The sequence below is a fragment of the Coffea arabica genome, chromosome 4e (assembly GCF_036785885.1).
Source record: "Coffea arabica cultivar ET-39 chromosome 4e, Coffea Arabica ET-39 HiFi, whole genome shotgun sequence".
Classification (NCBI taxonomy): domain Eukaryota; kingdom Viridiplantae; phylum Streptophyta; class Magnoliopsida; order Gentianales; family Rubiaceae; genus Coffea; species Coffea arabica.
The window spans coordinates 47023037-47040366 of NC_092317.1; the positions used below are offsets into that span (position 1 = coordinate 47023037).

General features: G+C 35.9%; 2 protein-coding genes and 1 long non-coding RNA gene across 3 annotated transcripts; 1 reads left to right on the top strand and 2 right to left on the bottom strand.

Moving 5' to 3' along the window:
• Positions 1-533: 533 nt before the first annotated feature.
• On the bottom strand, positions 534-1418 carry LOC113741098 (uncharacterized). The gene has a single exon (XM_027268581.1). It carries the CDS (start codon positions 1416-1418, stop codon positions 534-536), a length of 885 nt encoding a protein of 294 aa, XP_027124382.1.
• A 6211-nt stretch (positions 1419-7629) lies between these two features.
• Positions 7630-9795, top strand: LOC113741099 (protein FAR1-RELATED SEQUENCE 5-like). The gene has a single exon (XM_027268582.2). The coding sequence runs from the start codon at positions 7630-7632 to the stop codon at positions 9793-9795; it is 2166 nt and encodes a 721-aa protein (XP_027124383.2).
• A 58-nt stretch (positions 9796-9853) lies between these two features.
• Positions 9854-11305, bottom strand: LOC140006142 (uncharacterized). The gene is made up of 2 exons (XR_011813776.1): positions 11032-11305; positions 9854-10084 (listed from the first exon to the last, which is right to left on the bottom strand). It is a non-coding gene; the product is annotated as an uncharacterized lncRNA (long non-coding RNA).
• Positions 11306-17330: the final 6025 nt, after the last annotated feature.

Genomic DNA, 17330 nt, shown 5'->3' on the forward strand with positions numbered 1-17330 from the left:
TTAGACTTGGATTTTGTTTAAGACTTGCTGAACTATCATTGGCCTGGTTTAGATTAAAGGGTGGTGGGATTTTTTTTTTTTCATCACAGGAGATATTCCTTTCGGACTAATCCTCCTGGCCTGTGCTCCGCCCCCAAGAGACACAAGACAATGGAAGGAGTCGAACCCCAAGAGACACAAAACGGGTGGTGGGATTGGTGGTTACATTTGGAAACAAGAAAAGAGAGGAAACATTATTAATTTGCTAAAATTGGGATGATAATGCTTTAGAGCCCAAGTGGACTCTTTCACTGTCTGTAGCATTGTTTCTATTGGCTGGCCTTCAGAGAATGGTGGGGTAGGTGACCTAGGCTTTATCACATGTCAGATTCGGCCTTAGTCCGGTCCCATGGATTCCAAGAATTTGCTTTTTAATGCAAGAGGAGGCATAAATATTAAACATGAGCTAAGGTGGCCAGGGAATTTTTTTTTTCCACAAACGTTAACAGATATATATATATATATATATATGAAACCACTAGCTAATACAAGATTTAATTACAAAAAAGGGCTACTACCCTCATTTCCTTTCTCACTAAGACCGTCAGCCAACTTGGTAAGTCTTGTTCCCATTCGATATCATACACTAGCTTGACAGCAAATTCAGCTAGAGTATGACTGATTTCATTTTCTGATCTAGGTATAAAGACAAGCCTACAGCTTTCAAAATGTGTTCTAAGTTCTTGCACATCTTCCAATATAGTTGCAATGTTGTATTCATAGTCATTGCTTCCATTTATCTGGTCTATTACTGATTTGCTATCAGAATAGACTATTATTTTAGTCCATCCTACATGTTTAGCCATCAGCATTGCATTACTGATTGCCAGAGCTTCTTCCTTACTTGGTACTCCCTTGTATTGATTGACTATCCCATTCTTTCCTTTCCAGTTCCTTGCCACAATTCTTTGGCCCATCCTTTTCATTTTTGCTGATATCGCTGCATCTGTGAACAGACATATCTCGTCTTCCTTTGCTGTTTCTCTTTTTTTCTGGTGCTCACTGTGTATGGGGGGTACATTGTTGTCTTGTTCTTCTTCCCTTGCCTGCTCATACTCCATCCAGTCCTCCTGTGCTTTTGTGACAATTCTGTATGGATTCTGGCATTCATTTTCAAAGACTTTTTTGTTTCGTGTTTTCCAAATTTGCCAAAAAATATTGATGGTGAGGTTAACTCTATCTGGTACATGATCCTTTGAGATAGACTGAGTAGCTTTCTCCCACCAAAGCCATAAATTATGTTGTTTGTCCTTTAAACCATCCCACCTTATTGGAGCTATCTTCCGTACTTCTACTGCATTCATGCAAAAAAAGAGTAAATGTTCGATGGTTTCCACACCTTCTCCGAAGCAGCTACACCTTCCCTCTCCTTTTCCCATCCTTTTGAAAGTAACTTCATTGGTTGGTAGGCAGTTCTGCAGGCATTTCCACATGAAGTGTTTCAGTTTGGCCTTTACCTTTAGTTGCCACAGTTTCTTCCACACACTATGTTTCCTTTCTTCCCAACTTGTCTCAGCATTGTTTGCTCCTTTTCTACTCTGTTGGTTCTCCTCCTGTCTTGCAGGTGGCCAGGGAATTTTGATAATAAGAGTTCAGAGCAAAGGCCAAGCCTTTTTTTTTTTTTTTCCATTTGAGCATTTGGTTTTAGGGATAATTTTAGAACCTCGAGGTTTTTTACACTTTCATTACTGACTTTTTTGAGCTTTAAGAAATTTGTAATCAATCATAATGTCTTTGGGCAGAATAGTACTTCCATTACATCTTATGCAAAGCAATGGGGCCCAAATTTTTCAAATTTTTTATGGGGGAGGTCAGCGTAATTTTTGAAATTTGAGAGAAGGTCAATGAAGGTGTTAAAAACCTCAGAGGAGGTTTCTAAAATTATCCCTAGGTTAACTATTTTAAATTAAGAGGAACTATTGTCCTACGAGTCTACGACTCCTATCCTATAATCATTGGATCTAGAGCCTCACAAGTTTCAAATCAATACATATAATTATCATTATATTTTGTCTAAAATCATAGTGTTTTGGTGTAATCACCAATTTAGTTATATGAATTAACGTAAGGGGTTAGTAGGTATAAGAATCTGACTAGATCAAAGAGGTGATCTAATACTTTCTTTGGATTTTTTTCAAAATCAAACCCCCGACCTACAACCTAAAACTCTAGCACTTCTTTTGAATTTTTTTCATTGCAGGTGGGTTTTGAATCACCAACCTACAATTTCATCTCTTTTTGGTGGCCATTGGACCAAAGCTCAGCGGTTCAACTAGCACTTACTCATTAGTCAAGTTTATACAGAGGACTCTACTCTCTCTCTCTCTCTCTTCTTTTTTCTCTATTAGCAAATCGAATATTCTAGGGGAAGGATATGGTTGAGTGGTAAGGTTGGAGGGATTATATATAGAAGATTTTGAATTCAAAACCTTCCACTTAAAAAAAAAAAAATCGAGTGCTCTTCATAAATAAAAATGAATTGGAAGAAAGGACCTACTCTTTTTTTTTTTTTTTTGCAAAACGTCTAGTAAGAAACTAATCAAGGTATAGCAACACCAACAACATCGAAGGAGCTTTGATAAAATAAAAAAATGGATTTATAAGGTAAAGAGTGACATATCCTTTTTTTTTGGTAAAAAAAAAATTCCGCTTAGAATGGTGCTACTTACATCAAATGTATGTATGAATTTAACTCTGGGAAAATCGCTCAAAACGTCTATCACATTTTACAACATGACTTTTTTCGTCCCTCACTTTTAAAAGTGTAATTTTACATCCTATACAAATTCACATTGACCAAATTTGATCCCTACCTAGGTTTCCGACTAGTTTTTGATCGGAATCCACCACATGACTTGCATGTGATCATTTTTTAAGGGCAAAATTATCAAATCAAATTTTTACATAATCTGATTCGTAGTCCCTCACATTTAACAAAATGAATTTTTTCATCTCTAACATATTATAAAATGAATTGTTTTGTTTCTCAGATTTCAAAAAATCAATTTTTTCATCCCTCACATTTTTCAAAATGAATTTTTTCATCCCTCATTGATCATGTGTAGAAATAGCTTCTTTTTTTTTTTTTTATAAACCCACGTATATGTATATTTGATTTTACTTGCATATTATGAATAACATGTAATTTATCTCTATTGGATTTCATCTAAACATGCTAATCGTAGTTATACACATGCTATTCAATAGATATATATAGGGGTTTAAAACTAATAATTTTGTTTGAAATCCATGTATATATTTATATGATTTCACCATTTGAACCTATTCAATATTTGTGACCTTTCTCTTTTGGTAATAATTTATTTATTGAGTTGTATAATAAAATCATCTAATTAATGGGTCCTACCTCGAATTCTATAATTGTGCTAACAAATTTCGATTTAAATCTGAAATTTCTATTCGACACTTTTAAGACCAACAGTTGAATTACTTGCCTTGTGATTGTTTTAAAATTTGAAAGTGCCAATCATTTATTTCTTTTCGTCATACTTTTCTTTTGTTTACTTTTCTATCCAAATTTAATTCGATATAATAATATTTAGGATTAAATGTCTTCTGTATTTTCAAATTTCAAGTAAAAGAAAATGGATATAAGTGAAAAACTAACAATTTTTTTAAACCCATGTATATATCTATTTGATTTCACTTGAGTAGTACGAATAGTATGTAATATATCTCTATTTGATTTTACATGCTATTCGTACTGTTCAGGTAAAATCAAATAGATATATACATGGATTTTAAAAAAAATCATTCACACACATGATCAATAAAAGATGAAAAAATTCATTTTGAAAAATGTGAAGGATGAAAAAATTCATTTTATAAAATTTAAGGGACGAAAAAATTTATTTTATGAAATGTGAGTGATTGTGAATCGAATTATATAAAATTTGATTTGACAATTTTGCCCTTAAAATATGATCACGTGCAAGGCACGTGGTGAATTCCGTTCAAAAACTAGTCGGAAACTTAAGTAGGGACCAAATTTGACCAATGTGAATTTGTAAGGGACGTAAAATTATATTTTTAAAAGTGAAGGATGAAAAAAGTTATTTTACAAAATATGAGGGACATTTTGAACGATTTTCCCTTTAACTTTTAAGTACAAGTGTTTGCCTTCATTGAGGACTCAATGAGAACTTGATCGAGAACTCCCTAGAGTGCATGTGGTGCCATCTAAGGGGAAGCTCTCCCAGCAGATCTTTCTTAAAATTTGTGTTATTAGAGACTGTTAATGATAATATGGATTATGGAGTTAGATTTCTCTTTTTGTACTGTACTCGACCACAACATTCATCATCACTATAACTTTTGGTTTGTAACCCGTTTGAATATATTGCCAACACAATCATGTATATTTAAGAGCTCATTTAAAAAAAATAACAAAAATAGATACAAATATGAAAATTTTTAAAATCAAGGAGGTCATTTATTTTGAATCTATCGCATGAGTTGCATCGCTTAGAGTAAGATTTTCTTATAGTGTTTGTGTGGTTTTTTTCCCCTTACTGCAAATGCAATGGTGTTGACTGACTTCTTTTTTTTTTTTTTTGGGTCAAAGTGTTGACCGATTTTGAAGGGTGTAATTTTACATGAGTGTTCATTTTGTTGAATTTTTATACTGCAGAGAATTTAACTTGAGCATTATTGTTCCATTGTCCCTTTACATAAGATGTCATGTTATAGAAGAGTTCGTGTACCATTTATGAATGCAGGAACGTCTTCAACTTAAGATAGATTTATATGTGAATTAGTCCCTTCCTTCTTTTTTCTGTTTTTTCTTTTTGATTGGACGCCTTCGACAATTTCACAAAGCTTTAAATGTCAACATCATCACCGTTCGGCTTATATCAAGACCAAACTACAAATAACAATTACTCCATCCCATGACAAAATTCATTGCTTTGTCATATATCTGCATACCACATTGATGTTAGGAAAAGATCTATTCTTATAATTTTGAAGTTGCATGTATAAATTCGGAATCTCTCACTTGCACCCCTTTCCTCTGCCATCCAACCTATTCTTCTCTCCCTAATAAAAAACACTATGAAAATGTTGAAAACTAAATCATAGAAATTTCAGAAAATTGAAGAGTCATGTGCACTTATGACAAACCATAATTGGCAGATTGCATTACCTTCAGGTACATTTCAAACTCTATAAAAAAGAATGACTCCATGAGCTTACCTTACTTTGGAAATACATAAAACTAACTTGCTTGGTCGAATTGGTTAACCTCAGTTATATCCCTTTTACTTTTCAGCAATTTCTTAAATGCTTGAATCAGTGTTTTGAAATTCGGATCGACATGGCCAGTACCGATCTGGCTTGCTCAATCGATCGAACCATGAATCAAACTAGTCATGACTTTGGTCCAATTCATTCTAAGGGTTGACTAGCCATTAAAAACCGTCAAAAAACGAAAAAAAAAAAAAAAACCATCAAACAGTGCAAATCGGTTTAAATAGTGAATTGCCGCTTTTGTAATTTTGTCAATTAAATTGGAAAAAGGAAAAAAAAGTTTTTTGAACGCTAAACCTTATCACTAAAGCTGCCGCCCCACTCCAATTTCTACCTTCTCATCTTCTCTATTCTCAAACATTCCTCCAAGTGTCCTATTTTTAATACAATTATATGCTAGCATACAGCCTTCTAGCATTCAATTGTATATCACACCATTTTAAGGGAAGCACTCACTGTAGACTTTTCCTAGTCTTTGACATTAATTTTTAAAGACCGTTAGTGATAACTAGTTGTGAGGATAAAAATTGAACTGAAAAAGTGAAAAACAAAACTCAGCAGTCATCTATATCTTTATATAGTAAGTACAGATGTATACATACAGCAAAAATTCTAAGGATTGGTATAGTGGTTTGTACCAATGCATTGGTAAAGTGGTATAAAGAGGTACGGATGAGAGGAGGACAAGACACGTTAGCCCAAACAAAATTGAAGGTTGTTTTCGGTCATGGAAAGGCAACCGAAATTGGAAGTGACAGTGGGTTCCACACTGAAAAGACAGTGGGTTTCACACCGAAATTGAAGGTCTCAACTTTTGTCAGTGGAAGGAACCATGCGAAGGACCGGAATAAGAAGACTTATTTCGCTAGTCCGAGGAATAATAATGTGACGTGAAAATTGGCTAGCATCATACGAGGTATAAAGCATTTATTTGGCAAGAGAATGAACGAGGAATATTAATCTGTACAATTACTTTTACCAACCAATATAGGTGAAAATTAATGGCTAAGGTAATAAATCAAGCTAGATGGATCCGTATGAAATACTTGTAAAAGAGCAAACAACTGAGCAAAAGTCTTGTGAATAGTGGAGAGGCCGGGAGGAAAAAAACGCAAATAGATAGAGGTGAAGAAGCAGCTGGTACGTGGATAAGGTAATATGTTTTGTAACAATGATCAATTAGTGGATGTCTTTTTGAAATATTCTTTTTGTAATCGAGGGAAAAAATTGAAATGTGGAATAAATTTGCTTATGCAGTATTGTTGTTTGAATATATGTTGTACTTTTGTATATGAATGGTAACTCTCTTCATGAACCAATAATCATAAAATATGATGTAATTAGTTTAGTATATGACATAAAATGGGTAAGAGCAATTTAAAATATTTGTTAATATTGTTTTCTAAATTATGAACAATAGAGTGATAGAATTGTGAGCATAGAAAAAAATAAGAAATATTGTTTTTAGTTTCATTGTGTAGTTGTAGAAAGTAGAAAGAAAGAAACTGGTTTGTAGAGGCAAAATATTGTATAAGGTAAATATTCGATGAATTGAACACGATTATTTAATGAATATTTGTATGGGTTGGATAAGAAAATGCTAAATGCAATTAAAATATTTAATAAAATTAGGCACAAATGTACTGATTTATGTGGAAAATCTCAGGGAATATTGTAGTTGGATTGCTCGAATTGATTATGGACCCACTAAGGATTAAGTGAAATGTTGGGATCATTAGTGAATTTCTGCTAGAATACAAATTTTGAAGATTAAATATAATTTTGTACATGTTGTAATTGAAGAATTAGAATAGAATTGTAAGTAAAGTTTATCGTTATATTGGTCCATACCGAAAGTTATTGACTGATATTGCTTGGTTCAATTGAAAATTGACTACCGGCCTGATTTGTAGGCAAAAATAATATGACATTGTGAAAAATATTGTCATCATAGAAAAGACAATTAGTACATATTAATTGAGTGAACAATAAACATAATGAAGAAAATGTAAAGCTGGATACATAACTGAAAAGAAGTTAGAAAAAATAAATAAATTGACATAAGAGTAGATAATTTAAATATTTTGGAAGAAATTTCAAACTAGATAATATAAAATTAGGTAGTAGTAGTACAATTATATGGATTACAAAAAATAAATTATATATGTATATGCAAAATTAGATAAATTTAGATTAATTTAATTGTGTAAAATGACATAAGAGCATAAAATTTCAGCAAAGATAATATAAAATTAGATATTCGTAGTAAAATTTGGATAAATTAATTGTAGATAATTATATTGTGTTGATTGATAGTCGCAGATGGATCGGGAGAAAGGAAAAAATGCAGTAATAAATTTGAATGAAGAGGACGAGAATTGTGAGTCATTTAGCTCAAGTGAAGAAGAATTCATTTCCTCGGAAACAATAGAAAAAAATTACCCTGTTGATGATATGGATGAAGAAGTGATGAATATGGTATTTGACAGTGAGGAAGATGCATATGAGTTCTACAATTTGTATGGCAAGCTCACTGGTTTTGGCATTAAGAAGGCAGATGTTAAAATTAGTCAAGATGGAACTGTACAGTATAGAAAATTCGCATGTTCTCGGGAAGGAAAAAGGCACGAGAGATATTACAATCTAGCACAGAGGATTAGGCAGCCCAGGCCAGAGACAAGGACAGGATGTCTTGCATGTCTACGCATCAAACATGACAAAGCATCTGAAAAATATGTGGTGATGAATTTCGTGAAAGAACACAATCACAAAATGGCTTCCAAATCAAGCATTCCATATCTATGGTCTCATCGACACGTAACAGATGCCGATTATGCTCAAGTACGAACAATGAAAATGGCAGGGGTGAAAACAAGTCAGGTTATGAAATTTTTTGCAATGCAGTGTGGTAGATATGGTAATGTTGGATTTGTGCTAAAAGACCTATATAACCGTGTCGATAAAGAAAGGAGAGTCTTGATTGAGGCTGGGGATGCAAAAAATGCAATTGCATATTTCAATGGGAGGAAGGCCAGTGACAAATCATTCATCTTTGAATATGATGTGGACGAAGAATCAAGGTTGAAGACCCTTTTCTGGGCAGATTATGAGTCCCAATTGGATTATAAATGTTTTGGTGATGTTCTATTATTTGATTCGACTTATAATGTCAACGAGTATCATAAGCCACTCGTTGTATTTTCTGGAGTGAACAATCATTATAATACTGTTGTATTCGGTACAGCCTTGGTATCGGGTGAGAGTGTTGAAGAATATGAGTGGCTCCTTCACACATTAACCAAAGTTATGGGAGGACGAAAGCCAAAGGCCGTGATAACAGATGGGGACAAAGCAATGAGGAGGGCAATAAATAATGTGTTCCCAGATGCTCGACATAGATTATGCATTTGGCATTTGATGAAAATTGCAGACGCTAAAGCCAAATCAAATGTATTCAAGTCAATGTTCGGTAGGATGATGAAAAAGGCGTACCCCATTGGTGACTTGGAGGAAGAGTGGTTTGCTGTTGTGGGTAAATGCGGACTCCGCCAAAATAAATGGGTGGAAAAGATTTTCGAAATGAGGTTGCTATGGGCTGAATCGTTGCTTCGTGATACTTTTTTTGCTGGAATGCGAAGCACTCAAAGGTGCGAACAAATGAATGCTTTTCTTAAACAGTATTTGAAGAAGAACATGCGATTTTATGAGTCAGTCATCATCCATGAGTTGGCTCTTACTCACTTGAGGCATACTGGGGCCAAGGCAGTTTATGAGACAGAAGATACAATAGTGGTTTTGGCAATTGCATTACAAAAGTTGGAGAAGCATGCATCCGAAGTGTATACTCGAAATGTTTTCTTTCGGGTAAAGAAGCACCTTAACAGACAAGGCCTATATGATTGTTATGAACGGAAAGAAACTTGGAATGGCTGCATATTTTTTCTCAAAAAGTATGCCGATGACAGAACATGGACCGTAGAGCTCAATCGAAGGACCCTATCATTAAAGTGCTCGTGCAAGAAAATGGAATGGAAAGGGTTACCATGCGCACACATGTTTCGTGTAATGCTGATGGAAAACATGCAATCAATACCAAAATCCTGCATTTTAAAAAGATGGACATGCGAGGCCAGAGAGGAGGCGGATAATGAAGTTCTTGAAGGGAGGCAGGAGATATATGCTGAGTTGGTTCAAACTGCAAGATTTGGAACGATGACATCAATTTGCAAGGAAATGTGTTTCTTTGCATCCCATATGGATGATGGATTTGCTCGTGTACGAGATATTGTTATAAAGGAGACTAATAATTGGAGGAGAGCTTGGGTGGAGCGTGGATTTGATTGTGGCACTAATGGAAGGTTAGCTGCGGATTCAAAAGAGTCACGCTTAAGCCAATATTATGTGAAGGACCCCGAGAGGACAAGAGCTAAAGGTGACCGGTTCATACCAATAAAAACAAAGCTGCTAAGTGTGGAAACTGTGGGTTAGTTATCGTGAATAATAAATTAGATTATACATTTGCAGTAACTGAAAATCATAAAATGGATTATCATTGCATTTGTTGTACTTTCATTAATTTTATTGGTATGATCACAGGTTGTGTGATGGCCACAACAAAAGGACATGTCCTCATAACTTGCTTAGTTACGATGCATGTGGTATTTCTGGAAGCCAAGCAATTCATTATAGCAACCCAGGATCAAGGACTATGGGTGACTCAAGATTCCAGTTCGGTGCATCCTCATCTGGTGATTTTCAAGGAGTTCAGCATCCATTCCTAAGTCACTCAGGAATGTTAAATAGAGTTGACAGAGATGGAAGCAGTAGCCAAAAAATTGATCATAGTCAATCTCACACGATGCAGAGTCCTTGGAGTGAATGGAATGGAACAGGATCATACACAATTGTAGACCGAAATAGCTATTCAGCTTCTTTCTGGAAAAGTTAATCGCTAGGCTATACTGTGATAGGAAGCATTGGATTTTTCTTGGTAGGCCCACTGACTAACGGACGTGATTTTATTTTCTACTCCCGTTTGTTTTATTTTCTACTCGCCACTTTATGTTTACAATTTTGAATACCAAATTCAAAATTTCACGGTGATAGGAAGCATTGGGTCTTTCTTGGTGGGCCCACTGACTAACCGACGTGATTTTATTTTCTACTCCCCCTGTTTTATTTTTTACTCCCGCGTGTTTTATTTTCTACGCGCCACTAACTGATTACAATTTTCCAAATTCAAAATTTTCATGAAATGAAATTGACGCGCGTGGTAGAAAAATCAAAAGACACGAATTCAAGTTTTTGTAGCCAAATAAAAGGCCATCTAAAGTATTTCAAGTAGCCATTTCGATAGCTGACATAGTAAACAGCATGTCTTCAGCTTCTTCTCACCTTCGCCATGGCTATGCAGTTGAATGGCCCCAACGATTGTGTTCGTGTGGAAGGGTTTGTGACATCAAGATTGTTGAGAAGTCGGAGAAAAATCTAGGGAGATATTACTATGCTTGCCCAAAGGAATCGGTAAACTATTTATTCAACTTCAGTTCCTAGTTTGTAGTATATGATTAACTCCGACCCCTGCATATCATTAACTTGTTCTTTAATTTTTTCCAGCAAAAATGTCTCGGATTTAGAGGGTGGTGCGATGTCTATGCAACAACTATTAAAAACTCAAACATGCAATCTATCTCAGGAAATGAAGGCGAGAGTTCGACGGCTAACCTCATGTCCCCTAAGAGCACCAACGGCCACCGAGGTGCAGAGACAGACATCGAGCGTGTGAGTATAGATGTTGCCCGGTTGAAGGTAGACATGGCACACATATCGGATGCTATGTGGAAGGTCAAAGAAGGAGTTGTTTTGTCGTTGACCATTGCATTCATTCTTCTATTGAAGCTGTAGGCCAGTTCTATTTGTTTATATATTAAAGCAGTAGAACTATCCAATATATTTTTCTTGTGTTCTATTTATTTAGTGTGTCAGAATGCTGGTGGATGGAAAGTTATTACGGGATAACCACAAATTTTTTTTTTGTTGCCTTTATCTCAATTTGCATCTTCCTAGTGTTTTGGTGGGGGGTTGAAGACAATGGTGCAGCTTTAATTCTAAGCTTATCACGTTCTCTTGTGCAAGAGTTATCCACGTGATATTGTGTTCATGAGATTGCTTTCTGGCCACAAATTCTAGACAAAGGGGACCACCACTGAAATAAGGAGGCTAAGAAATAATAAATGGCTTTGGTGGGTATTCTTCAACCACCAAAAACAACTTCAGGAGATGAAGAATACTCTTCGCCGAGAGTTTTCGCCAGGAATATGTTTTGGTTGAACATGCTGCAGACCGAGGAGTAAGAAGGTTCGTAAAAATTCTGGAATGGAAAGTTTTTGTTTAACTTCAAATATTTTTTTAAAATTCTTAAGCTAATGGAAAGTTTTTTTTTTTTTTAAAAGATCTCAACTCTCCTTCATTTCTCAACCTTTAAATTCTTGAGATACGAATTATCTCAACTCCTTCATTTCTGTGTAATCTGTTTTGGGAGGTTTGGTACTGGAAATCATTATCCCTGTTTCTATGAGATTTTATATAATCTATTACATTTGAAGACAAAAAAAAGGACATAATTTTATAGTTAAACATATTTTTTTAAATTCTTGAAGTTGTTAAATGAACTTATATTTCTTTAAGTTGTTGAAGTTATTGTTTAATGAACATAATTTTTTAGTTAAACTTTCAAGGTTGTTGTTTAATAAACTGATTTCTTTAAATTGTCAAAGTTGTTCTTTAGTAAATCTTGAATTTTTTTTTTTGAGCAATCTGATGTGATGAGATTTCTACTGAGGATTCGTTGCTGGGAGCATCGTCAGCTTCCTTCCATTGTCCGGGTCACCAGGTCTACCCGACCCATAAATTGCTATTTCTCACTTACAACGGAGAAATAGCAATGATTTCACCTACAATGGAGGTTACGGAGGAGGCGGAGGAGGTGGGTGTTTCAAGTGTGGTGGGTTCTTTGATTTCACTGTCTATGTTTTCTATTTTACTTTTTGTTTTATTTGGGGGTTGGCTTAAGGTTTTTAAAGGCTTTGATCTGGTGAACCACACGGTACTAAATGCGAATGTTATTTTGTGGTGGGTTATTTTTGTGATTAAGTGGTCACCTGCATATAAAATAATCTCACCTAGAATGCACGAGTCCCTCTTGGTAGGTGTCTTTGCTCTCTTGTAGGCACCATCTCACCCGGCTGCGTGTTCTTCTCGAAGAACCCAAATTTCACAAACTCAAAGATCTTAATTTCGCTCCTTCCCTTTTCTCCTAGATTCCTTTCACTAACCGTCTGGATCCACCGTTAAGAAGATCTAACAACCACACATAAGATGTTTGGGGGACTATGAGAGATCAGGTACAAGAAGATCCCATAAGGTGTTTTTTGTTGTAATCAAGATGATTATTTAAATACATGCACTTCTTTATTCCATTTCCACCAGCACATATCAAGAAAATTCTGATATAGAAAGTGAAAAGGCTTTATTTTTGTTGAATATTAGGAAGTGATCGGTTCTCTCGTACGCTGAAATTTCTTATCTACTAGTCTATTGGCTCCTCAGCCTTGGGTAGTCCTTTTTTCTGTTCTGCTTCAATGTGTGAATGAGGGGAAATTTATGTATAAACAAAGACTAACAGTACCCGCGATTATATCGTGGAATTTGGGCAGACACTTTTCAAGGGTCAAAGATGCATGTATATGTTTTGTTCAGATTCCTGGTTTTCATTTGAAAAAGATGCTCTCCTGCTGCTCCATTCTTCTATCACTAAGCTGAGAAATAACAAGTGAAACGCTTCATCGAGAAGGAGATGGATTTTGGTTTCAAAGCTGTTAAACTGGTTCTGTTTCGAAGGAGGTTGTCAACATGCACTTCAGGTGTGTGGTTGAGAAGATCAAATTGGAAAGGGTGGAGGATTCTCGGGACTTTAGCTGTGTTATTTGACATCCTGCAACTGAGGAAAAAGTTTCGGAATTGCTCATTCTCTTTTGTTAGAAAGTGAAAATGGCAATGTAGTGGCCCATTCTTTGGCAAGATTTGCCTTAAACTTAGTTGCTGATATAGATTGGAGATTTTCCATTCCTAGCTGGCTGCTTCAGTTAGCCAACATTGATGTAGGAGCAGTTGCTCCAAGTGATGTAAGCATTTTATGATTTTTTTGGAAATCTGTTATCGTTTGGAAAATGCATATGATATATGCTACTGGCTCTGTTTTGCAATCTGTTATCGTTTGGAAATCAGTTGCTCCGGATAGTTTAGTCTTCAACTCTTGATGAATGAATATGATATATACTACTGGCTCTGTTTTGCAATTTGGTTGTTTTGCCACTTACGCCTGATGTTTGTTTCGTTCCGACTTTAGCTCAGTGCTGTAAGTTTTCTTACCTCTGAAAACGATTCATAGATTGACTATTTGCCCGTATTATTCAAAATTAGTGTACTATAGATCCTCTGTGATTTGTATGGATAACACACGGACCTCTACTAATGGAGGTCGAAATGACGAAATCTCTTCAACGGGGCCCCATCTCTGCTTGCTCTTTAATCAAATTAGTACTACTGTTGGGTTTCAATGCTCTTTAATCAAATTTTTTCCAATGAACAGATGCCATGAGTTGTTCAAAGTTGACGGATGCTTCAATGGCCTCTGCAAATTTTCTAATTCAATGGCCTCTGCAAATTTTCAATAGAAGAATAAATCGCATATCATAGGCCTCTGCAAATTTTCAACAGAAGAATAAATTGCATATCATAGAGCCTGGAGTGGTTAACTCCAATTAACCAATCTCCTTCAAAAAATTAATAAGTCCAATTTTGACTTGTCAAAGCAGCTCCTAAACAAGAATATATCGCTGTCATGGAAGAATTGATAATCACTACTATTGACTACCCGAGAAACAATGAACCAATTCATGGCATTAAGGCCTTGGATATATAAACACTTGGGACGGTCTTCAGCTATTTCTGCCAGGCTGAGATGACCAAAAAAATTTCAAACAAAAAAGCTACAAAAGAATGTGAAGACCTTCAACTCTGTCTAACTATCACAAAACAATGGGAAGGTCTTCAGCTAATTCTGCCAGGCTGAGATACCAAAAAATATTTTCAACAAAAAACCTACAAAGTAATGGGAAGACCTTTAGCTCCTTGTTCAAGCACACTTGTTCATTGTTCATAGGTTTATGCCGCAAGTTTCAATTCCCAACATGCCCATTACTCTTAGGCCACGTCCTTTAACCTAGTTTCCATCATCCAAGAACAATCTAACAGCTACCTTCTTACGCTCTGCAACAGAATCAAACTGCAATAGCAATAGCAAATAATGAAACCGGTGAGTATGAATGCATTCTTTGGTCTAAGAATGTTAGTGCATAATTTGCTAAAATCGAGATTTTAATACCTGTAATTGCAAATTCGGACCTAAGAATTGACACTTTTCCATGAACTTGAGTACGTATATCCCACAATCATATCTAAAAATGAATTAAGCATGAAATTTTTTTGTACAATCAATCATTGAATTGCAGTAATTTTTTTTACAAATTGCAATAATATTATCACGGGCTCCCAAGGGATATTACTCACAAGTTGGGCTGACGCGAGCACCAATCGGGTGCATCAATAATGAAATCTGTGAAAATTCTATGAGCTTTCCTCCCATCCATCCCAACAAACAAAGCCATTTGAAGTCTACCCCACTGTGGCCAATTATCGATTTATCAAATGATAGTACACAGAATTGAAATTTTGACAACAAACGGTCTATTGATCATCCTCAAAATACTTACTAGTTTTTTCGTCATTGCCAACCGTAGGTAGTTCTCCAACTCATTTTTAGCTGGCAACGAGTCGAGAAGAAGCACAGTTCCAGATGTCAAATCAGCTACGATTAATAGCCAATGAACCCTTTCCCAATTGAAGGGGATGCATATCCTCTCACACTTGTCAATAGGCCCCCCAAATCGATCTCCCGTAAAAAATGCTCTATACAGCACATCATCACACTTGTTGAAATCCAGAGCTACAACCTGCCATTAGAGGATGTTCCAATTCATAAGTAGGAGTTTAGCTTATCATTTCATTTCCCATTTCAAGTACATTCAGAGACTAACCGCAAAATCAACTGGCAGATACCACACAGGATAGCTTGTCTCGACTATATCTTTCCTTGCTCTTCGTGTTAGCATTGACACGTAACAAGAGATCACCTGACATGAATCAACTGCGACTTAGGCCAACCATTTCCATTCACATAAATGTGGATTTGAAATTACATAAATTAAAAAATCAGCATATTAAGTTCATAATTGGTTGACTTCACCTCGGAACTTAACCATCCTTCAGGAAGCAATGTTTGCATGGCTTCTCTAGATGCCGTGTGAGACAAAATATGAACGATTATGGAGCTGCAATTCAAAGGGAGTAGCATTCTTACCATCCATTATTTCACCAAAAATCTTCAAATATGTATACATGATAATTTGTATAGCAATAGCGAGAGCTTCTCACCTACGGGGCATCGAGTCGTCAACAATGTAATCAAATATCCTATTTATTCTTTCAGAATTTTCCTGTGACGACTCCGATGTCTGTTTTATCTACCAATCACCAGTGTGTTTTATATCTAAGGTCACATCATTGGAAACCAAGGTAAAAAAATAAAAGTGCAAAAACCATGAATGGAATATGTATTATCACATTTATCTGGTTATGTGCTTTCTTCCCGTGCTTTCTTCTCTTCCTAACCATGGTCCGGATTTCAAAGGGACTTAGTCTTTGCTCCTTTAGTTCATTCCTATCTCTCTTTCCTTTACATTTTTCTGTCATGACTACATTATTACAGCTTGACATAGATGCAGCTATTGCAACTGCTGTGTTGGCGCGAATGCCATCCCTCCTTTTAGTAGACTTTGGTTCCCATTTTGCTGGCTTCACCTCCGGGATCCTCCGAGGTAGTGATAACATATCATCTACATCATAAATTTTCTCACATACTGTATCACAACCTTTCCCTAACTTTGGTGGTGTTATTGGGTTATGATAATTAGTTTCTAGGTATCCACTCTTATTCTCAATCTCCTTGGCTGCCATCTTTCCTTCCTGCCTTCGGTCATTGGATTCCCCAACTTTTTGTGGCGTTACTGGATTCCTCATACAAGTCCTTTTTGAGGCCATCTTCTTGCCAATCCCACTTTCCATTCATCTACTACATCTCTATCAATTGAACACCCTTTACCTTCATTTATTGCAGCAACAATAGTCAATAGGATCCTGTGATTCGTGTTTATCTTCGTCTCTAGCCTAAACATCCTCGCTTCCAATTCCTCTTGCTGGCCTCCTAATTTCATCATAGCCATCTGTACACCTCGCAATGCGTCAGCTGTTAATTGGTCTGCACAACCTTTTTCAGCTTTTTCTTCATCATATAACTTTCGGTCAACTACTCTCTCAGCCACTATAACATCAACCTACAATAACAAGCCAATTTTAGGAAACTTAATCGACATAAGTATATGATCATTGCATTTATTTTTTATGAAATCCTACCTCATTGCCATCAAATAATCCAGCACCTTGGAGTTCTATTATTTTGAATTTCAAATCAGTTTCAGCCCAATACCAGATTCGTGGCGTTGGCCTCATGCTCATTAGAATAGGCTTACATCTCCTCAATTTCACATGCTCTAAGTAGAATATCTAGCATCACAAATCGATACCAAGTTAGTTGCTAAAATGTAAATGCAACTCTAACTTTTAAACAGCAAATTGAGCTCACCATCAAGAAAACCATGCAGCCCCCCACTTCTGGAAATGGTTTCTCTACTCTGTTCGCTATGCCGTTGGCCAATTCATCTAAAACGTACTTTGACCAGTTTATCATTTCCAGTAGGTCCACCTTTGCCACCGCAGGAATTAGAGTTCTACTGATGCCATAGCCTATGGGTGGTGCCAGTAATCTACCTATCAAATATAGAACA

Excerpts from the sequence above, each read along its gene's own strand:
- LOC113741098 (XM_027268581.1), bottom strand. The coding sequence starts at position 1,418 with ATGGGAAAAGGAGAGGGAAGGTGTAGCTGCTTCGGAGAAGGTGTGGAA.
- LOC113741099 (XM_027268582.2), top strand. The coding sequence starts at position 7,630 with ATGGATCGGGAGAAAGGAAAAAATGCAGTAATAAATTTGAATGAAGAG.